The sequence below is a fragment of the Felis catus genome, chromosome B1 (genome assembly GCF_018350175.1).
Source record: "Felis catus isolate Fca126 chromosome B1, F.catus_Fca126_mat1.0, whole genome shotgun sequence".
Taxonomy (NCBI): Eukaryota; Metazoa; Chordata; class Mammalia; order Carnivora; family Felidae; genus Felis; species Felis catus.
Genome location: NC_058371.1, coordinates 48,624,948 through 48,648,767, shown reverse-complemented (window position 1 = coordinate 48,648,767; position 23,820 = coordinate 48,624,948). Strand labels below are relative to the sequence as shown.

General features: G+C 44.5%; 1 protein-coding gene and 1 pseudogene across 6 annotated transcripts in view; both read right to left on the bottom strand.

Moving 5' to 3' along the window:
• PTK2B (protein tyrosine kinase 2 beta) overlaps positions 1-23,820 on the bottom strand; it is a 126,170-nt gene that overhangs the window by 40,663 nt on the left and 61,687 nt on the right. For 5 of the 6 annotated variants that reach the window (XM_011281538.3, XM_011281539.3, XM_045055596.1 and 2 more), the window contains exon 2: positions 20,975-21,215. In XM_011281538.3, the coding sequence (XP_011279840.1) occupies positions 20,975-21,178 (204 nt within the window). In that variant the 5' untranslated portion in view covers positions 21,179-21,215. Of the gene's footprint in view, positions 1-20,974; positions 21,216-23,820 lie in introns of those variants that run through there. The other variant, XM_045055598.1, reaches the window with a different exon arrangement.
• Positions 6,623-6,726, bottom strand: LOC111560367 (annotated as a pseudogene).

Here is a 23,820-nt window from a genome sequence, read left to right as displayed (position 1 = left end):
TTTCTTTCAGGCAAGACAAAGCCTCACACCTTCTCTTCCACTCAGTCTCTGAGAAGGGCCATACTGAATCCCCCTCTTTGCTCTGTGGTTGGTGAAACTCTCCAGGGCACAGCTTGTGGAAACATTTCCCTAGGTTTCTTTTTTTCTTTTTTTTTTCTTTTTTAATTTTTTTTTAACATTTATTTATTTTTGAGACAGAGAGAGACACAGCATGAACGGGGGAGGCGCAGAGAGAGAGGGAGACACAGATTCGGAAGCAGGCTCCAGGCTCTGAGCCATCAGCCCAGAGCCCGACGCGGGGCTCGAACTCGCGGACCGCGTTATCGTGACCTGAGCTGAAGTCGGACGCTTAACCGACTGAGCCACCCAGGCGCCCTTCCCTAGGTTTCTTTCTAAAAAGCAACCAATTTCTGTTGTATTGGTGGTAGGGTAAGACTCATTCCAGATCCTTGGAGTAGAAATTCACTGAGACTCTATCCAACAGATTTTCACAGGAATATAGATTTCATCTCCAGATAAGGAAGAAGTTTGGTGCTTTCTAAGTATAAAATGCATTACTTGGGAGGCTGCCTGGTGCTGGGAAGATTCTTACCTGGGGAGCATTCTTCCCAGAGGGGCAAACCTGAGAGAGAGGTTCCTGGAGACAGACATCTCCACCTACTACCACCATCACCTCACTGGTTACTGATGAAAGCATGTTGTATAATAAAGAATTTGGCTGGTCTTTGTCCTTGTTTCTGGGGTGGGAGCCTCTGAACCCTTGGAGTTTCTTAAGTGGTAGTGTCTTTGTTGTTGATGGTGTGCCTCTTGGACCACACTTGAATTTATGCTCATGAGGTGAGTCATGGTGGGCCCCTAGATAGTCTCAGGATGAGACCAACCATGTGATTAGAAGTTCCGGAACTTTGAGCCATGTGATATCAGCCTGGCCTCCAGGGAGAGGAGGAGAGCTGGAGAGTTACACAGCCAACGAGTCAACCAATCAATCAATCAGCTGATCAATGATGCCTACATAATAAAACCCCAATAAAAACTCTAGTTCAGGTGAGTTTCCTGGTTTGTGATGCACATTGATGTGCTTGGAGGGTGATGTGTCCTAAGGATATGGAAACTTGGTGTTTGGGGACCTCTTCTAGTTCATCCCGTGCATCTCTTCATTTGGCCGGTCCTGATTTGCATCTTTTATAATAAAACTGTTATCATCTTCAGTTCTCTGAGTCATTCGAGCAAATTAACAAACCTGGGGGATGGGTGGCAGGAACTCCCAAATTTACAGCCAGTGGGTCAGAAGTGTGGGTGGTCTGGGAACCCTGGAGCCTGTGACTGGGTTTTGAGGAGAGGTGTCTTGCTGGGGACCATGCCCTCAACCTGCGAAGTGTATGTGAGCTCCAGAAATGTGTTGTGTCAGAACTGCACTGCAAAGTGAATGAATCCCTCAGGCTCCTTGTGGGGGAAACAAGGCTGCCCACCAGGGGCGACACAGCACTAACTCTGGGGTCACACTAACCCAGTTCTGACATATACTTTAGTAGGCTGACAAGCTCCTAGAGCCAGTCTCCTTCCTGCTGTTCACTATGCTTGTCATATGAAGCCGCAGAAGTTCCTTCTCTCAAACCAGCTGCAACTTCCTCTGACGTACTCATGTTGCAAAGCACTGTTGGGAGCTCCAATGCACACACAGAGCCTCCACTCAAGGAGCGTCTATTCAGTGGGTGGGAGGAAACCAGAGGCTTATCGTGAGGGGGCCCACAGTGGGAAGGGGAATCAGTTTACAAGAAGAGGAACGTGGAGGTTCTCTCCGTGAAGAGTCAAGTTTGATCTCACCAAGGGGGCTTTGGTATCAGCCCTGCCCCCCTCACTTTACTGCCTCTTCTCTGATGTTCTCACAGCTTCTCAAGCAAATGGTGGGAGCAGCAAAACCAGCCCTCTGCCCACGATTCATAAATTGCCACTAGTGAGTCAATGTTTCTTTCTCTATTAATAAATCACTTTTTAAAAACAACAGTTTAAGACGTTTATCTACTCACTAAATTGCCATAAGTAACATGACAGAAAAAAACTGTCTTAATTTTATCACTTGTTATTTAGATAAGCCCAGGATGGTTTTTGTTGTTATCCTTCCTTCCTTCCTTCCTTCCTTCCTTCCTTCCTTCCTTCCTCCCTCCCTCCCTCCCTCTTTTTCTTTCTCTTTTTCTCTCTTCTTTTCTTTTCTTTTCTTTTCTTTTCTTTTCTTTTCTTTTCTTTTCTTTTCTTTTCTTTCTAGTAGGCTTCCCATCCAGCATGGAGCCCAATTCAGGGCTTGAACTCAGGACCCTGAGATCAAGAGCTGAGCTGAGATCAAGAGTCAGACACTTAGCTGACCGAGCCACCCAGGGACCCCCCCCAGGATATGTTTTTATTTTATTTCTTTTGCTAGAGGAAAACCTTTACTTCTGCCCTTGGGAGAGTTACTGAAAAGCAAACTCTCACACTGCCCCTGGCTCACACCTTCATGTATACAGGGGAATTTCTATGGCTTTTCTTCCTGTTTGGCTAACATTGATTTATTTGCTTTATCAAGTAGTGTAAAGACCTCAAACCACCTTTGCCTCTCTATTCTTGGGCATTTCCTCTTGTAAGCCAGAAACAAAGAAGAGATAGGACTGAAAGCTTGTCCACATCCAGGATAATTTATTTCCCGAAAGAAAATGTCACCCAAGCAATTAAGGACTCAGGCCACCTTCTCACTCCTTTATTGGTATTTGGGCACATTTTCTTTTTCTATATGAAATAGATTTTTGTATCTATTGTGAAGTATGGCCTAAAGTAAAGTTGTTTTCACAAGGGTATCTAACAGTAAGTGATTATGTGTATTGGGCTGTTTTCTTCTCTCTTTTTCTGTTCCTTTGATCTAAAGGTCTATGTTTGTACCTCAGTCACATTTTATCACTTCTTTAGTAATCTCTGTAAGTTCACGATTTTCTCAGGTTCACCTTTTTTTTTTTTTTTTAACGAAACACCTAATCTTGTTGTCATTGTTTGAGCTTATTAAACACGTTCATGTTAGTGGCTGAGTTTTTAGAAACAACTGAGATGACTTCATGGCCCTCCATTGAAATTGCCCATGCCTTGCCTAAGGTCATAGCCTTTCCTGGGGGCAATCTGCATCAGGGCCCAGTCACTTCAGGCTTAAAGGCCTTGTCCTTTTGGGGTAATTGCATGGCTCAGTTGGTTAAGTGTCCGACCCTTGATTTTGGCTCAGTTCATGATCTCACAGTTTGTGAGTTTGAGCCCTGCCTTGGGCTTATGCTGATAGTGCAGATCCTATCTGGGTTTCTCTCTCTCCCTCTCTCTCTCTCTGCCCCTCCCCCACAGTCTCTTTTTCTCTAAAATAAATAAATAAACTTAAAAAAAAATAAAGGCCCTGTCTTTTCATCCCAACACAAGAGCTATCTGTGGAGCTCTCTGTGGTAGGTCTGTAACACACCCAAGCTTCTCCCTCTGCCTGATCCAGCTTTGATCACTGCTTCCAGGAGAGTTTCATGACAGGACCCACTGATACAGCTCTTGGGTGCAAACCTGCAGGTCAGGGTCTGCTTCACAGGACTCCCACCTGTGGTACATTCACATAGTTTTCCTGGCTTGATCTCTCTCCTTACTCCTTGTTCTAGGAAGGCAAAATGCTCCTCTTTAAAAAAAAATTTTTTTTTGTTTGAACATTTGTTTATTTTTGAGAGAGACAGATGGAGTATGAGCAGGGAAGGGGCAGAAAGAGAGGGAGACACAGAATCCCAAGCAGGTTCCAGGCTCTGAGCTGTCAGTACAGAGCCCGACGTGGGGCTTAAACCCCAAAACTGCAACATCATGACCTGAGCCCAAGTTAGATGCTTAACTGAATGAGCCACCCAGGTGCCCTCAAATGCTCCTCTTCTTAAAGATGACTGAATTTACACTTTTAATAAATTAAAGCTTTGGTTTGAAAATATCCTGTTTAAATGCTATTTATAAAGGCTCCACTTTGAGATTGAGGGCAAATTTAAACAGATGACTTTTGTTGAAACCCGCAATGGTTCTCATTTGCTACTTGCTAGGATAGGATGCAAAGTCTTTAGCCTGAAGCATAAAAGTCTCATCTCCCTCTCTCACCTTAGTGTGCTGTCAGCTCCAGGCTCCCTGGCCAAGCAGACCATGCTCTCCCAGCCAGGAGGACCCCTGGCTCCTGTCTCTCTCCTCTCCTCCTGGTGAGCTGCTGGGCCCAGTCAGCACGGTGAGGTCTTCCCTGACCTACACTGATAGGGTCTGTTTCCTGCCCTGGGTCCCCAAAGAACTTTCCATACACATCTGGTAAGATACTGTTATGGATGGAACTGTGTTCCCCCACAAAAGATATGCTGAAATCCGAACCGTCAGTACCTTAGAACGTGACTTTGTTTGGAAATAGGGTCTTTACAGACTAATCAAGTTAAATGAGGTCATTAGTGTGGGCCCTAATCAATATGACTGGTGTCCTTATAAGAAGGGGAAGTTTCTATGTAGAGGGAGGCATGCACCCAGGGAGAAGCTGTCACGTACGAAGGTGAAGGCTGTGGGTGACACGTCTATAAGCCAAGGAATGCCAAAAGATGGCAGGCACACCACTAGGAACCAAAGAAAGGCAAGGAGGAATTTTCTCCTTCAGGTTTCAGAGGGAACATGGTCCTGCCAACACCTTGATCTTGGACTCCTAGCCCCCAAAACTGTGAGACAATGCCTTTTTTGTTGTTTAAAATTACCACACTTGTGGTACTTTGTTATGGCACTCTTAAGAAACCAATACAGACATTTACTAATTAGAACTAAGGCATTTGTCCACGTTGACTTTTCTAGCTTTTCAACTCTAAGGTTAGAAGCCAAATCTGACATATGATATCATCCCCTACCCCAAGCCCAGTTCTTGGCACAGATATTTGAAGAATGGATGAATGAATGAGTGAATATGAGCCAGCTCTCTGGCTAACAAGTAGGAGTTACAAAGGACAGAGACTCATGGTCAAAAATGTTCAAGAGATCAGGAGTGTGGTGATTAGTACCATAGGCTTTAGTGTCTACTGGATCTGGCCATGGTTGTGTGGTCTTGGCCCGGTCACCTAACTTTATTTCCTCATCTGTAAAATGGGAAAATATCTCTTCCACTATGGGATCTTTGGTGGGACTAAATAAGGTAGTATAGGATGTAAATAAATAGAGCATATATTAAGTTATAAACATGTTAACTGTCTTCTCCTTCATCTTCTAAGGGGGTTTATGTGCACCAACCAATTCTTGGACTTCTGTAGCATAAACTTAGTGATGGGAAGGGTAAAGTGGAGAGGTCTAAGTCCAAGTGGGTTTGACTTACACTGAAAGAAGCAATGACTGAAGGGAGAAAAATAACAGATCTTGAAATAAACAATAGAGGGGAGAAAGAAAAGAGGCTGCCTGGGCCAGAATTCAGGAATCCAAAAGTACAAGTAAAGACATTTCTGGATAGCAGCCAACCTTAATGGATATTAAGAAATGATTATGAGAATTTTAAGAAATTTTGCTATCTTGAAAGTGAAACCCCAATGCTGTTTTTCTCCTGAAGAGGATAAAATTTTAAATTGGTTTTCAATTCTTTTTAGATGATGTACTAATAACATTTGTGACACTGTGACAATATGACACTGTACTGAGAATAGCTTCAAGGGAAAAGGAGGCTGGCCAGCTTCATGCTGGTTACAGATACCTAAGGAGCTTAGCACAGTGGTTGGCACAGAGTAGGTCTCAATAAATGGTGACCATTATCATAATGGGCAGGCAGAGGAGAAGGGATAGGTATGGGATCAGAAGGGTCAAGCCAACTTGGGGAGCTGGATTAATTAACTCAAGAAATCTATAACTGAGATATAGATTTTGAGATCCTGTAGGTCACGATCTTGTGGTTTGTGAGTTTGAGCCCCACATGTGCTGTCAGCACAGAGCCTGCTTTGAATCCTCGGTCTCCCTCTCTCTCTGTCCCTCTCCCACTCGTGCGTGCGTTCTTTCTCTTTCTCTCTCTCTCTCTGTCTCTCTCTGTCTCTCTTGCTGTCTGCTCCTCCCTCGCTTGTGTGTGCGCTCTCTCAATAAATAAATAAATAAATAAATAAACTTAAAAAAAAAAAAGAATTAAAAAAATTTTTTTTCAGACCCTAAAATGGAGTCCAAGCATGCCTAGGCCAGAGGGTCTTGAGATTCTCCGTGCCTGAGAGGGAACTGGCACCTTCGGAGACCCACCCCATGGTAGTGGCTAAGGGAAGAAGAGGGAGCCATGGTTGCCGGTATTCCAACAGCCATTTAGCTGTGTACAAGGAGCACAGGTGATTGAAGAAAATAGTTTCTGGCAAAGGGATCTGATGGTGTTTCCAAACCAAAGCCAGTACTAGCAGCAGCAGGTGGGTAAAGTGTATAAATGAGCCTTGTAGGATGTCAGGTCATGGCCATGAAGAAGTTGGCTGGGAAGAAATAATGCAGAGAAAAGTGACTTCCTTCTGCTTGGAGCAAGCAGGCCATGAAGGGTTTTGTTCTCAGGGCAAAAGCTCACTATAGCAGGCTCCTTCCTTCCTCTTCCTGTCTGCCACACATAGAGCCAGGAAGTAAAACCCCGAGAAAGTACAAAAAATCAGGTCAAAAAGGCAACAAGAGACCTTCTCTTTAAACTGATAAGAACAGATACTACACTTGATCTTAGCCAAAAGGCCGAGAAGCAATGAGAAAGGATTTCTCTTTAAATGACTCAAACAGAACATAAGAGGTGTCTCTGAGCAATAAAAAGATTCTGTTAAAATAAGACCATTCTGTCAAATGTTTGGATTTACTAATAAACCACAAGGAAGGGCTCTTGATGTCCAATTGAAATTTGGGAGGAGTGAAGACCACTACAGATCAGTTAGGAAAGTATCAGGTGGATTTCACATACTTCTTTGAAAAATCACCCTACTAAAATAAGTCTTCAAGGAATGATTTTTTTTTAAGTAGTCTTCATGCTCAGCACAGAGCCCTACCCGGGGCTTGAACTCACAACCCTAAGATCAAGACCTGAAGTGAGATCAAGGGTTAGATGCTTAGCCAACTGAGCCACCCAGGGTGCTCTAAGGGATGATTTTTGTGATTCATTTGTAAGGATGTAGTGTGTGCCTCAACAGGAGGGGCTGGTCACATGGGTCACTTCAACACATTGGTGAAATTTTATTTCTCGCACAGGGTGATGGGTCCGGGGTGATCATTTCACCATAATGTTCCATAACTCACATCTGTGAGTCTCAATGGGTGCAGCTGGCATTTGGGGCCAGACGATTCTTGGTTGTGTGGTACCATTCAACACCCATGGCTGCAGCCTGAAAAATACTTTGCCTCATGCCCCAGTGTCACAATGTGACAATCAAAAAAGGAGGCCCTTACATTGAAACACCTTCCAGGAAGCGTGGAACAACCCCCAGGGGGAACTGCTGACTCATCTCTTCAGTACCTGTTTTCTTCTGCACAGAGCAGTCATTACATAAGAGAGCCTCTCAATGATTCCTTTCCCTGCATTCAACAATTATGCATTGAGCCTGTGACACATATCGGCCCCATTCCAAGTGCTATGGATATATGTGGATGTAGCAGTGACAAGACAAAGTTCTTGCCCAGAGGAGCTCTCATCTCAGTTTGATACCAAAGAGATATACATGCTATATCAAGAATTGGAAACATGTTCATATCTTTGACTGAGTTCTATGCCTGGAAGCATGCTCTGGATTGAATGTCTGTGTCACCTCCAAATCCATATGTTGAAGCCTTAATCTTCAATGTGATGGTATCTGGAGGAGGAACCTTTGGGAGGTAATTAGGTCATGAAGGAGAAGCCCTCATGAATGAGTTTAGTGCCCTTGTAAGAGCAACAAGAGAGAGATGAGATCTCTCTCTGCCATGTAAAGACACAGCAAGAAAGTGGCCAGGTCTGGAAGGAGGCCTTCACAAGAACGCAACTGCCATCTTGGATGTCCAGTCTCCAAAACTGTGATAAATAAATTTCCATTGTTTAAGCCTCCCCAGTCTGTGGTATTTTGTTGTAACAGCCAGAGCAGACTAGGACAAAGCATAAACTGCGGAAATGACTCAAAATACAGAGGGGCGCCAGGGTGGCTTGAGCATCCAACTCAGGTCATGATCTTGTGGTTCATGAGTTCTAATCCCCTGTTGGGCTTGCTGCTTTCAGCACAGAGCCCACTTACGATCTTCTGTCCCCCTTTCCCTCTGCCCCTCCCCTTCTCACACACACACACACACACACACACACACTCTCCCTCTCAAAAATAAATAAACTTTAAAAAAATGACTCAAAATACAGAAATACCCTGTGTAAAAAGAAACTCACTGTAGACATTTTTTAAATAGCAAAGTCCTCACAGCAAGCAGCCAATCTAAATAGTTTGAAAAGGGCCATGAAAATAATGGGAGGGCAGCACAAGGTTTATATGCTAGTTTTAAAAATTATCTAAAGAGATTGGAAAACTTTTGGAAAATGGTTCTATTGTAATAAATGGGAGGTATAGGATATGAAATCATATACAAAGAATGATAGTGCTAGGAGCTGAAACAAACAAATCCAGAATGAAATATATCAAAATGTGAACAGTGCTGTTTCAGGGTGGTGCATAGCCACACATATGTTTTTATTCTTCCAGGTTTCCTGTGTTTGAACTTTTGTATACATTGTGGTAGTTCAGAGGATGACCTCAGGAGTAAGAAACTGTTTTATTTCTGATTTGCTTTATGAATTTGGACAAATTAACTTCTCTGCTCTGGATGCTTCATTTGTAAACTGTAAACATTTTCCTATATCATGGAGTTCTCTCGAGGAATAAATGAGATGATATAGGTAGAGAGAGAGCTTAGTGTAGTGCCTGTGCACAGTAGTGCTAAATAAAATGCTATTAGTCGTATTGGATGAACAGACATTCATTTTATAAACTGTTGGATACCATTTGCTAACATCGTGCTGAAGATTTTTGCATCTATGTTCATGAGAGATATTGGTCTGTAGTTTCCCTTTCATGTATATCATTCATAAATTCATTTTATAATTGTAAAAAAAAACTCTTCAAAAATTATTGTTTTAGTTCAGCTGTTAAAACAGGCTTGGTTGTGCAGATTAGGCATTAAAAAAATCATATTCGAATGGTAGGAGCAGACATCATCTTTCAGCTTGAGACAAATGCCACAGTATATGCCTGTGTGTTTGGCTCATATGCTACCAAGTGTAGAACTCATACTCTATGTATAAGATCAACTTTTAAGAGACAGATAAACTCCTTGTAAAATATAAAACTCTAAAATTAAAATGCTGGCTAGCCAGTAAATTTCACAGAGCCAGAGAGAAGAAGGATGGCCAAAATTCACTCAAGACATGATGAAAATGAAGTTGAACATATATTTTGCTTTCTAGATCCTAGAAAGCAGAGCTCACTGATGTAGCCACAAAAACATAATCTCTGATTCTACAGACACTCAAATATTCAAATGTTTATTAAGCTTGTAAATCTTAGGCTGGAATTTTGGAGCCTTAAGTAAATTTAGAGATTCCTTAATGTGACTCTGTTTTTAAGTGGAGAAAGTGAGGCCCAGGGAGGTCAAGTGACTTGTCCAAGAATATCCAGGGAATTCTACTTCGGGCCAGCTGAAATTCTATTACCCCTCCTACATGTTATTACTTATGAATGGCAATCTCCCTTCCAGTCAACTTCCTATTCGGTCTTTATATCAAGTGATCTGGAAGATTACTGATCTCATTTGAGTACTCTCTAGGCATCAGTCCATTCATTCATTCATTCATTCACAACATCTATTAATTGCCCACTCTGTGTTAGGCTCCACGTAGGTACTGGGGTATAATGGTGAGTAAGATACAGGCCTCCTATCTCCCAGGGGCCACCTCTGTTTCGAGATGGGCAAGAGGCAGTTACTGTCAAATTTAGATAGGGACAATGGGAGATGGCCATCTCCAGCCACCTGATGCCCACCCACATACTTCCTCTTCTCCTCTGCCTCATCCAGCCTTCTCCTGTCACCCCTTCATAGATCTTTTAAAAGTATTTTGTGAATTCCCGACCCTATAACATGACCTCATACCCCGGGGCTTCCCACCATCTAAGTGATTCTGATCATCCTTCTCCAGGGAATGTTGAGCCAGATGGGTATTCTGCAGGCAGAGGTTGAGTCCTTTGAGGCAGTGACCAGTCTCAGCCCCTGAGATTCTAATTCAATGAATTTGGGATGGGACTTGGAAAACTGGTATTTAAAAACTCCCTGGTGACTCATATCATCTGCCTCATCTAGGAAGACCATTGTAGCGGATATATAAACCAATCTGCCAGCCCTATTTACAGCACTTCTTGGACATTTACTGCCACAGACCCAAGACATTACCCCCTGTAACATCAGATCAATCGGAAGCTCTCTCTTCCCCACTAGAATTTGGAACTGAGACATGGAATTCTAGCCAGTAAATCTCTATTGGCTTTATAAATGGAATGTATCCATCTATCCATCATTAAACAACTACTCGTTAATTCATTTAGCAAATTGGGGAAACAAAAACAAGTCCCTCTCTCATGGAACTTATTTTGTACTGGGGGTGGTGTTAATACATATACTAATATCTCAGGTTCTGATAAGTACTAAGACAAACAAAGCAGATACAGTCATCAGAATGGGGATGGCCCTCAAGTCCTCTCCGATAAGGGGGAACTTGAATGATCCCCAAAGGAAGTAAGGGAGGGAGGAGTGGCTTTCTTTGTGGGGCTAGAACCTTCCAGGCAAAGAAACCGTATCATACAGAGTCCCAAAGTGTGCAGCCCCAGTGTGCTTGGTGTGTTTTTGCAACTGTGAGGAGGCCTGTGGGTTGAGGTAGAGAGGACTGAGTGAAGTGACAGGAGGAAAGGCAGAGAGGGCTAGGCCAGGGCTTGGCAAACCTTTTCTGTAAAGGTCCTGGTTATTAATATTTTAGGCTTGAGGGCTATGTGGTCTCTATTGCAACTACTCAACTCTGCTGTTGCAGCTCAAAGGCAGCTATAGACAATATGTAAACAAGTGAGTGTGACTGTGTCCCAATAAAACGTTATTTACAAAAATGGGTGGTGGGCCATATTTGGCCTGCAGGCCATGGCTTGCCAACATTGGTCAAGTGGATTTTATTTTCAGTGAGAAAAGTAGCCATTCATTGGACAGTTTAAAGGAAAGTAGTGAAAATAAATAAATATAAACAAACAAAAAATAAATAACAGAGAGAAGTGAAATGTTCTAACCTATATCTGAAATACATCTCTACAGCTGACTAATATTTTAAAGATTCACCATAGTCGCTTCTTGAAGAATGGACCATAGTGGGCTATGGGCAGAAACAGTTAGCAGGCAAGCACATCATTCCAGGTGACAGGTCGTGAGAAGGAAGTGGTCAGAACCCGGGTGTTCTGATGGTAGGGTTGACAGGATTTCCGGAAAGACTAAATACAGTGTGTGAGAGAAAGAAAGAATTCACAAATGCCTCTGAGGTCTACAGCCTGAGACACGATCAACGGAGAGAGCAGAGCTGCAGTTACTGGAGCTAGGAAAGACCGGAAGAGAAGCAGAGTTTGAGGAGGGGATTTTGGGTATGATCCTTCACGCTGAAGTCAGATGTCCAGTGGAGACAGCAAGGTGGACACCTGAGCTGGAGGCATGGGAGGAGATCATGGAGTCAGTGCTATAAATTTGGTCACCAATTTCAAGCTATATGGCTGGGTGAGATTCAGTCAAGGAACCAACCTATGGCATCCCATAGTGTGACAGTGTCATAAGAAACACCCTTCCAGGGCACAGGGTGGCCACAGGACATCCTAGACAGCGGTGGGGAAAGGTGGCATCAGTCCATGCTCTGTTGTCATTTCCCAACACCTAGGTTTCACGTCAGTCATTCTAGACTCCTTGGGGGGCACCTAAATTCAGTGACAAGTGTCCTTCCAAAAGACATACAGACAAGAGGTGCACAGAGGGGAGAAGAGGAGGGGATGTGAAGACAGAGGCAGAGATTGGAGTCCTGTAGTCCTAAGCCAAGGAAGCCTGGAGCCACAAGAGCTGGAAGAAGCCAGGGAAGAGTCTGCCTTTGAGTCCTGCCAGCCCTTTGATATGGGACTTCCAGCCTCCAGAATGGTGAGAGAGTACACATTCCTGTTTAATAAGCCCCTGGTTCTCTGGTAATTTGTTACCGCAGCCCTAGGAAACAAATACAACAGCTATACAAGTTCTGAGTTCTCAACACACCTAAGGGATAGTTTTTAAAAAGTGATCGAAGAACAAAATAATAAAAGTTAGCATAACTTATCACTCTGAGAGCATTCATTCTGATGTGACAAAAGCCTCTGTCTAACAGGGACGCTTGGCAATGCAACTGCCAGATTAAAAATAGAAACGTAAGCATAGGCACCTGACTGCTAATTTGTCGATATAATGAATGTAGGCATCCAGATAAATACAGAGAGGCTCAGAACTCTGCGTGCTTGCCTGGCGCTCGCCTCTGCAGGCGTCTGTGGGTGGGTGGGCTGGCCTGGTAAGCAAGCGCAGGAAATGGGGAGGGGATGCAGAAAGGAGGAGGTCCTTGTTCATGTGCCTTTTTTTATATCACTGTGAGAGTCTCTGTGGTAATGTTTTGTGGTCTCCTGGCTGAACCGTTTCCTCTCAGGTTTTCAGGGACTGTCCTTACGTATGGTGCACTAGCCTTGCGTGGCTTTGTGTATTCTCCTTAGGGCAACCTTTCTTTTAGAAACAGCAACTTTCTGGGACAAGGATTTCCTCTTGCACTTCAACCTTGTGGTCTCACCCCCAGGGACATCTGAAGGAGGGCAGCGGGGCTTGCTCTGGGAACAAAGAACCTGAGACCATGAACTTTGGGGCTGGAGACACCTCCTCTGACCACATGGGGTTGCTGACCCTGTGCTGTAGTCCATTCAGGTTGATGTAACCGAGTACCGCAGACTGCAAATATTTATATCTCATGGTTCGAGATGCTGGTAGTCCAAGATCAAGGTGCCAGCAGATTCAGTTTTTGGTGAGAGCTCCCTCTCTGGTTCACAGATGTCTGGTTTCTCTCTGGGTCCTCACATGGCAGACAGAGCTCTGGTGTCTCTCCCTCTTCTTGAAAGGACACTAATCTCATCATGGGGGTCCCACCCTCATGATTTCATCTAGTCCTAATCACCTCCCCAAGGCCTCACCTCCTAATATCATCACTTTGGGGATTAGGGCTTCAACACATGAATTTGTGGGGTTGTGGGGGACACAAACGTTCAGTCCATAGTACCCAGTGTCTGGTTAAGTGACAGGTCTAAACTTGAAACTAACATGTATAGGGCAGGGACACTGGGTCTCAATATCTGAAATGTATCCTTCTGGGAATATTCTTGAATGTATTGTATATACAATGACCACTGGATTTATAGGGGAGGTCAGTGAGTACAGAGCAGGTTACACTGGGGCCAGATTCTGCCTTGCTCACACACCAGGCAAGACGTGCTGCAGGCCAACCCTGCAGCCTAGAAGTCTTGCTGTGAGGGACGGGATGCAGCTAGACCAGGCAGAAGGGCAAATGCTGGCTTAGTCTCTGTTCTCCCCAGGGATGTAAATGTGGATTATTAGTAGACTGATGTTTCAGGACAAAACAAGGATAAATCTTGAACATGGCTTTTCAGCATGACAGAGGCTGGCCAAGGGAGAGGATTTTAGAGGTGTGGGCCCCCCCAGCACTCTTGTGACCACACCATATTGCAGATAAGTACTTAATTTTCTGCTTGAGTCACTCCTTATCAGGGAAATACAAATCAAAACCACACTCAGGTATCACCTCACGCCAGTCAGAGTGGCCAAAATGAACAAACCAGGAGACTACAGATGCTGGAGAGGATGTGGAGAAACGGGAACCCTCTTGCACTGTTGGTGGGAATGCAAATTGGTGCAGCCGCTCTGGAAAGCAGCGTGGAGGTTTCTCAGAAAATTAAAAATAGACCTACCCTATGACCCAGCAATAGCACTGCTAGGAATTTATCCAAGGGATACAGGAGTACTGATGCATAGGGCCACTTGTACCCCAATGTTCATAGCAGCACTCTCAACAATAGCCAAATTATGGAAAGAGCCTAAATGTCCATCAACTGATGAATGGATAAAGAAATTGTGGTTTATATACACAATGGAATACTACGTGGCAATGAGAAAAAATGAAATATGGCCTTTTGTAGCAACGTGGATGGAACTGGAGAGTGTGATGCTAAGTGAAATAAGCCATACAGAGAAAGACAGATACCATATGGTTTCACTCTTATGTGGATCCTGAGAAACTTAACAGGAACCCATGGGGGAGGGGAAGGAAAAAAAAAAAAAGAGGTTAGAGTGGGAGAGAGCCAAAGCATAAGAGACTGTTAAAAACTGAGAACAAACTGAGGGTTGATGTGGGGTGGGAGGGAGGAGAGGGTGGGTGATGGGTATTGAGGAGGGCACCTTTTGGGATGAACACTGGGTGTTGTATGGAAACCAATTTGACAATAAATTTCATATATAAAATAAAAAAAAAAATTTCTGCTTGAGGCCCTCCTGTATGAGACACAGAAGTCCCATGATGAGCAGAAAAGCCTATGCAGAGAGTGGGTCAGCCGACATCAGCCAGAGAGAGAAAACACCATGAGCCAGCAAGTCAGTATGCCCGGCAAAGACAAGAGTGAATATGGCGCTTACAAGTAGTGACCATATAATTTATCCTCCAAATCATGATGTTCTTGAGATTGGCAGGGGTACTGTTAATGATCATCTTTAGATAGTGTGTGTAAACCAGGACTATCTGACATAAATCAGGATGTAAGGTCAATCTACGCAGAAGAAGATGGGGTGGGGGGAGGAGAAAGGGGAAGGGAGGGAGAGAACAAGAGACAGAGAGAGAGAGAGGAGAGGAGAGGAGAGGAAGGGAGAATGGGAATAAAAGAGAAGCTAGTAAGAGTCAAAGAGAGACACCCTGTGTGGGCACGCCTGGGTGGCACTCTGCTAGTTGTTTACAAAGTGTTATCTTAACCTCTTTCCCAGACAAGCAAATTAGCATGTTAGAGAAATATATAATGATATAAGCCTCCACTTGCAACAGAGAGTCAGAGCTTCCAAACAAACAGAATTTCTCACGAATACCAAACAGAAGGGAAACGAAAACTCAAGAAGAGCAAAATACATTTCTCATTTGGCACTCACTCCCTTCCCTTCAACACCTGTCTGCTTTCTGCTGGATCCTAGGCTCAAGGGCCAGCACTTATTTACATAGCTTTTAACAGCCCAGAGAAAACATCAGGAGGCTATTGCATTCACATAGAAAGATGTTGAGAACTAGAAGGAAAACATGAAATCAGCAAGAGCACATGGCGGTAACTGTTTTGGAAATGTGCTACCACATGGACCATGCCAGGGTGATGCTCTGTTGTTTCTACTGGATCAGACACAGCTATGTGGGGGTGTCAGTGTTTCAGATGTGTTCTTATGGAAGGACAAGTGCTTGGCTAACTGAGCATGGGGAGGATGGTGAAAGAAGACAGGAGCTGGAAGTAGAAAAACCCATCCAAGCACAAAGCCCCACTAGGGAAGGAGAGTGCAGGAAGAAGTCGGGAGCAGAGGGTGGGGGGGCACTCCCCAAGAGTCTCAGGCAGGAAAGCTGGGTCTGGATCTGTATGCAACTGTACACAGCGTCTACAAACGGGTTCTGAAGAGCAGAGCTGTTCCTTGATGTTTAGACCAAACTCTTTCGTATTTTAAAACGCTCTCACAGACCCTCTTTCTTCCTATCAGAGCACTTGCCTCCATTTGTCAAGGTTCATTGACTAGTGTGAGTCGATGTCAGGCTCACCGTTGGCCTAGAAGCCCCATGAAAGCAGGGGGTGCATCTGTTTTGCAGTATGATGATACTCCCAGGCCGTAACTAGCATGGTGCCAGGTGCATGGGGTATTCCACAAATATTTGTGGAACGAACCAAGACATTATTTAAGACTCTTTCATTACTGATCTCGCCCATAGCCATGTCTCCAACCACCACCCAGAGGCTGACAACACTCAACTGTTCATCTTCAGCCCCATTCTCTCCTCCAGAATTGTGAATCAAAAAGTCTCCTCCACATTTTCATGTGAAAATGTTAGAGCATCTCAACTGCACTTGACAGGTCCCAAACTGAACTTGTGAGCTGCTTTCTCTCCAACCAGTTTTTCCTCAAATGTTTTTTATCTTAGGGAGTGGGACCCTCTTCACCTGAACCAGGGCTGCCACCTTCATCTTCTTCATTCCTGCATCTCCTGTCCATCCGCAAAACCTTTCATTCATATCTCCTAAATTCTCTAGATAGTAATAATTTATCTCCATAGATCATGATGGTTAACAGTGCAGGCTGAGGAGATGTGGTGACTGGGTTTGAAAACAGGCTCTGCTACTTGCTAGCAATTTGCTTAACTACTCGGCACCTTGTTTCCTTATATACAAAATGGAGATAATAATAGTATGTGCTTCATAGAGTTCCTTTGAGATAAGTTCCTTTGAGTAAGATAATACATATGATGTCCTTTCAAAAGTGTTAGCTGCTATCATCACCACCACAATTATAATCATCACCACCATCATCACCATCATCATCAACACTATCATCATCACCACCATCACCTCAATGTCATCACCGCAACCATCACCACCACCATCACCACCACCACCATTACCATCAACATATCGTCACCATGACTGTCATCATTGTTACCTTAATGGCTATACTCCTAATCTAAGTTATCATCATCTCTCCTATGGGTCACTTCAATAGCCACCTAACATCTCCCCACAACCATTCTTGCCTTCTTCCAACATACTTTCCACTATGTAACTCAAGTGATCTTTTAAAAATGCAATCTCATGCCATTCATATGTTTAAACTACTAAATCAGTGGCTTCACACAAAAGATGAGATGAAACCAAAAAATTTTAGCATAGTTTAAATAGCCAACCTTGGACATCTTTTAGCCTCAAACCTGCCATATACCTTCCCACTTCAGGACCTTCCAGGTCCTGTCTACCTGAATCAGAGATGGCGTTCTTGACCCCTCCCTCTTCTTCATTCTTGCGTCTCCTATCCTCTGCTGATATATCTGTGCTGGAAACACGTTGTTCCCTCTGCCGATAACACTGTTCCTCTTGCCTTCTCCTCTTTCCTTCCCTCCACGGTCAAAACACCTCTGAAATATTGGTTATACTCACTGTCTCCACTCTCCCATTAACTTCACAATGGCTTCTGCCTCCCTCTTTCCACTGAAATTGCCCAGCAAAAGAACATGGCCACTGTTACTGAAGCCAACGAACTTATTTTTAACCTTATCTGACTTGACCTTTCTGAGTGTCTGAGATTGCTAACCACTCTTTCCTCAAAGTTTCCTCCACCTTTGTATCCCCTGCCTAATCTCTTGGTTCTCTTCATCTTTCTCTGGATAATTCTTCTTTTTCCTTCATCTAACCCTTTTTCTCTATCAGCCTCTTAGAAGTTGCTTTCCCAGGGTTTCCTGATTATAACTCTTCCTCATTTGCTCTACTCACTCTCCGTGGGTGATCCCATCCATTCACATCATACCCATTGCATTATGACTCCAAAATCCTTCTCTCTGAGTCCTTCCTCCCTCCCCAGCTCCAGGCCCATGTTCCTCCATGGGGGCGTTTCATAAACACTTCAAACACAACACATATAAAGCTGAAATCTCAGAACATAACCTTCCTGTCTCTGTTGGTATCTCAATGAAGGGCTCTGACACCTATTCAGTTAACCAAGCAAACGCATGAGTCATTCTTGTCTCCTTCCTTTCTCTCCCTCCCTACATCCAGTTAATCATCAGATTCTCTTAACTCTGCCTCCTTAGATGTACTCAGATGTGTTGACTTGTCTTTGCTCCAATGCCACTCCCTTAGTTCAGGCCCTCATCATTTCCCACTTGCACTATGGCCACAGCTCCCTAATCCATGTCCCCAGCCTTTCCTCTCTCCTGCCCTTTTTGTGCTGCTATCAGAGTTGAGGGAAAACATATCCCCAAATTATTTTCCAGAGAACTAGTGGCCCACCTTTTAAAGGAAGGGTTTCTTAGGCAAATAAGAAATGACTTAGTTAAGAAAACATCTCCTCTGTGGCCCTTTTTTAGTGATTTACCACACATATCAGCATATTTAAGGTTCTGGGAAGTCCTGTCACAAAGAATCTATTTGGAATTGTTTCACCAAGCATTTCCCAGACTTCTTTGACCATAAAACCCCTTCTCCTGGACATACTTCTTAACATCTTGCAGGATATTATATACTGTTTGAAAACACCAATCTGGCCATCTTACTTCTCTCTTTGAAAATAGGACAGGGAAGTGGATAAACATTAAAAGAAGACAATTTGAACTTTATTCTATGAGCAATTAAAAATCCTTGGAGTTCTGAGTGGGGGAAATGACCTAATATTCACTTAATCAGTAGCTTCCAATGATCGAGCTCCTACTGTCTGATAGGTTTTTCTCATCTACCACTTCAGTTCTTACAAGACTAAGGTGGGCATAATCCCCAAGTGAGGAGACTGAAGTCAGGTTGGTTAAGTATTGGGTCTAAGGTCATATAACCTATAAAGGTGGAGTCGTCTCTGGCTCAAGGTCTAGTTGGCTTAAAAACAATTTTTTTTAATGTTTTATTTATTTTTGAGACAGAGAGAGACAGAGCATGAGCAGGGGAGGGACAGAGAGAGACGGAGACACAGAATCCAAAGCAAGCTCCAGGCTCTGAGGCATCAGCACAGAGCTCAACGTGGGGCTCGAACTCACAAACCACGAGATCATGATCTGAGCCAAAGTCGGATGCTCAACTGACTGAGCCACCCAGGCGCCCCAAATTGGCTTTAAAGCCATGGCTGTTTGCAATAAGCAGGTGCCATTTTGCCTGCAGGGCAGATTGGAAATAGGCAAATCTAAGGCTTGGACATAAATTCCTAGAAGGCCATCACTTCTTTCTTTGTTCTTCTTTACCTTTGCTCTCACACCCAGATAATGCTTTGAGTACTAGCCATTCTTCTTAGGCTTGGGTCCCATTTTCTTTTCTATAGTCCCACTATATATATATATATATATATATATATATATATTTTTTTTTTTTTTTTTTTTTTTTTCCTTATGCACTCAGCACATCATCAGCTCCAGGATAGCTCCTCTCTTGCTTAAAAACTTTGTGTTTCTCCCTAGTGCCTGTCCAAGTCCAAATTTCTCAGCTTGACATTCTAAGCCCTCCCTTAACTGCCATCAACTTTCCTTTCTGATCTTAACTTTGACACTTTTCAAAATATTACACATATTACCCCAACTGAACTACTCACTATTTAGCAGCCTTCCTGCTTTTGTTCTTGCTCTTCCCTACTGTCGGAAAGTACCTATCTTTTGGTGTCCCTTTTCACTATAACTCTGTAGAACAAGTCCTAATCTAGACCAATCAGATGCTCTTAGGTTTTCAGCATAAAGGGTAAGGAGGTGCCCCACCCCCTCCAAACTCAGAGGGCAGGTTAACTTCTGAAAATTAAACTAGTAAAACCCACAGTGGATGACATCAGCCAACTGCAAAGATAATATACCCAAAGGAAGTCTCAAGAAGCAGGTAGTTAAGGAGATATGAAAACATCTCCCTGGAAGAAGGTACCCAGCGCTTATTCTGAGGGCACAACACTACCTACATTTCTGGAACCATAAGATGAGCAAACAAGGCACTTTCAAATCAGTTACAAGGAGCACAGGGAATAACTGAACTGTGATCAACTGTGCTAACTGGCCAAGGCAGTGACTCAATCAATTACATTCTGCTCTGGTGTATTGAAACATAGCTTGTGCTGTAATAGACAGAAGGCAGGTAAGGAGAAAAATTTGGAGTGGCTGTTCCAGCACCAACTAGAAGAGACACTGAGTTTGGGGGATACTGACTTTTGGGACAGGGGAAGGATCGGGGATGAAGGGATTGGAAAGAGTTCATCCAGCTTTCTCAAAGCTGGTTAGTTTTCCCCAAAGTCCTGTGTTTCCTTTGTTCAAATGACAAACCCACCAAGGCACCTTTTGAAAACCAATCTGGCTTTCTTTTGCATCATCAGAAAGGGATACACTGGGCAGTGAAAAGGGATATCCTCAGTGTATCTATCTCATGGGGTTCTTGGGAGGATTCAATGAGATAATGTGTGTTGAGGGATGGATATAGGCTGTACAAAGTAATTGTTCTATAAATGCATGTGTTTAAAATTAGTGTACTGTAGGTCTGCCTTTGACGACAAGTTCTTATACATCTGCTTAAGGTAAACTGGCTTCCTGGCATCTAGGTGCCTGGATGATGGTGGGCACCCACACCTGCAAAACAGGCTCCATGACCCTGGATGAGAATGAGCCAATTGAAGCCTTGTCTTAGAAAGGGCCTGACAACCATCCACCTGGTCTAGGGCATCTGTAGTTCATTATCATCCTCCAACCTCCTTTCTCTAAGCGCTAAGCATATGTCTTACACCATTTTTGTTCAATTTTCAATGTCATCACTTGCATGTATCTCTAACCCCAATTCTGTCAGAGTGTATACTCCTTGAGGATTGAGGCTCTTATGTCCCTTGCAGGGCTTCAAATGTGATAAATCTTCAATAAGTTGAAATGAGATGAATTAAAGATAAGGCAAATGATCTTGGGTTCAAATGAAGACTATAAAATCTGTCCCCCCAGTGAACTTGGTTGCAGACCCCCAGGGAGGGGAGCTGGTGCTACAGGCTGAGAGTGTCTCTCCTGGTGTCCCCATCCCAGAGAGTGGACACAGGAGAGCCTGCTAGGCTGAAGGGGGGCTGTTCAGCTGCCCCAGAAGGGGACAGACAGACCAGAGGCAGACGATTGGATAGAGCCCGCCACACTTACCTGGATCTCTGTCTGCACAGTGCATTTAACCAACTTGAAGTTCTTCCCGGTGTTGAAGCTGTTACTATAGAAGCACACCTTGAGGATCCGCACGTCTTCCTTTTCCACATCTACTGGCACCACCACCATGGGCTCTGGGGGGCCTTCAGGCCGACGTAACGTGCCCACCTTCACTCGGCTCAGGGGCTCGGACACCCCAGACATTCTCTCAGGCGGCAGCTAGGACCGGCACATCTCAGTCCTGTGGAGACAGCAGAGGGACAGCCCCGAAATGAGTCCGAGTAGGCCCCCATGCCTCATGCCCCAGGGACGGCACCCACCAAGCTCCAGGACCCAGCAAACCACACTTGCTCCCATTCTCAAAAACTCCCCTTAAAGGCATCCAGCTTTATTGACTGGGGGAAGCCGAAACACAAAGGAGCAGTTTGCATCAACATCCGGGTATAAAACCCCGGGACCTTGAGTTCCTGGGCTGAGAGCATTCTTTTCTAGAAGCCCCTCTCTCCATCACATTTCTCCTCCCACACTGACTCCAGGCAAGAGGCCCACATTTTGCAAGCGCAGCTGCGGGAGGAGGCGGCCACAGCATGGTTCCAAGGCACAGCTGAGCAGAAAAAGCAAAGAGCGAGACAGTAGAAAATAGCAGGAGAGAAACAGGGACAAGAGAAGAAGCAGAATCGGAGAATGGGTGGCCCGGAGGGAGCCTCAATGGAGAAGGCAGGAAAGGGCCCAGGTGGGGGGCCCGTCCATGAGCTGATGGCATTGTCTGCCCCCACCCGCAGCTGCCAACCCGAACTTCCTGGGCAGGAGGCCTCAGTCCCACAGGAACTCATCATACAGCACATGGTTCATTGCACACAGGAGAATTCAAGAGGAATAGCACTCCCACAGTTCAATGTGGGAGGTCCTCTGCCAGGTGGGAGAGGACTGGGCTGGGACCCTAGAAGATCCAGCCCAGTTTGGATGACAGTTTGGTCAACACTTCCATAGACTGTGAGAATCCTAGGAATCTTGAGCTCTCTCTGAGTCCCTGCAAAATAGCTCCTGTCCTCTTGATCCAACACAACCCTATAGGGTTTACTTCTCATTGCTCTAAAGCAGGAACACCCCAAGGAAACAATGCAAGTTTTATCTGCAGGCTGGTGGTATCAACCTTGGCTCCGCATTAGGATCCCCTGGGAAGCCTTTAAGAAAGCCTAAATCCGGCTCTGTGCCCAGAGATGGCCACTGAGTTGGCCTGTGGGGAGACCTGGCATTTTTAAGTTTCCAAGGATTTTTCTAACATTTAGCCTGGGCCGGGAGCCACCTTTCTCGACTAACCTTAGCTCTCATTCTGAACTAATTCTTACAGAAAAATTATCTCCCCTCTAACAAGACACTGTAATTCTTGGGGGACGTTTTTAGACCAGCAGTTGGGGGCAAAAGAATGGAACTGGCAACGTGAAAACACAAATGTGGAGGCAAGATTTTAGAAGCGGAACCAAAGTCATGGTAATCCATTCACACAGTGCTGGACACTAGCAGGGAAGATGTTGACAGTCATTGGCTTCAAGGACTTGTCCCTTGTAGCCAGTGTGTATCATGAGGGCACAAAGGAGATGCTGTGAGGACGAGGGAAAAGCAGGGCATGTCCCTTCCATCAGGGGTGGCCAGACAATGGGCAGAACACCAGTCTCAGTCCTCAAGGGCAGCCAGAATTTGAGACAAGACAGAAGGAGAAAAGAATATCCAGTCTCCTTTATTTTAGAGGCTAGTATGTATATTCTAGAAGTATCCATGCCATTTTCCTTTTTTTTAATTTTATTTATTTATAATTTTGAGAGAGAGGGAGAGAGAATGAGAGTGAAGGGGGAGCAGAGAGCCAGGGGATGGAGGATATGAAGCTGTGGGACAGAGCGCGGGGCTCAAACTCATGAACCATGAGATCATGACCTGAACTGAAGTCAGATGCTTTACCGACTGAGCCACCCAGGTGTCCCTGTGCTATTTTTCAATAAATATCCACTGAACATGTCCTGTGTGCCAATACTCTGGTATGTGTTGTGCATGAACCTCCATTTCCCCCATACTTTCAACAAGGTGTCCATAGGAAATAGCTTGAGAGGCAACCCTGGGAAGCCCTTTGAGGGAGTAGGAAATGCATGGTAGGGAAGGGAAGACAGCCAAAGGAGGGTTGTCAATGGAGTTGTCACTAAGGCAGCTGCAGTGCAGTCCTGCTGGGGACTCTGGGAGCTGGGACATGCTGCAGACGTGCTGTGGACCTGCTCCACCAACGGAGGGGCAGGGAGGAGGATTGGGGGTATTTATACACCTTTTCTTTCTTTTTTTTTTTAATATATGAAATTTATTGTCAAATTGGTTTCCATACAACACCCAGTGCTCATCCCAAAAGATGCCCTCTTCAATACTCATCATCTACCCTCCCCTCCCTCCCATCCCCCATCAACCCTCAGTTTGTTCTCAGTTTTTAAGAGTCTCTTATGGTTTGGTTCTCTTCCACTCTAACCTCTTTTTTTTTTTTTTTATACGCCTTTTCTGACAGACATCATTCCTAGCATTGCCAGCCAGTTCTACACAAGGGCAGAACGGACTCGGGAGCCAGAGAAAGTCGCAGGCAAAAAGATGCAAATGTTGGCAGGCAGAAGTAAGCAGGAGAATACTGGAATGTCAAGGCCCAAGGGGCTATTAGATGGGACAATGACAGATCTGCTACAGGATATGAAGAGGAGGGAAGGTGTGCCCCTAAAGAGCATACACTCTAGTCATGGAGACACACACACACACACACACAGCACTAGGCATACACATAACAGGTCCCAGATTCAGGAAATGCTGTGTCTATTTAG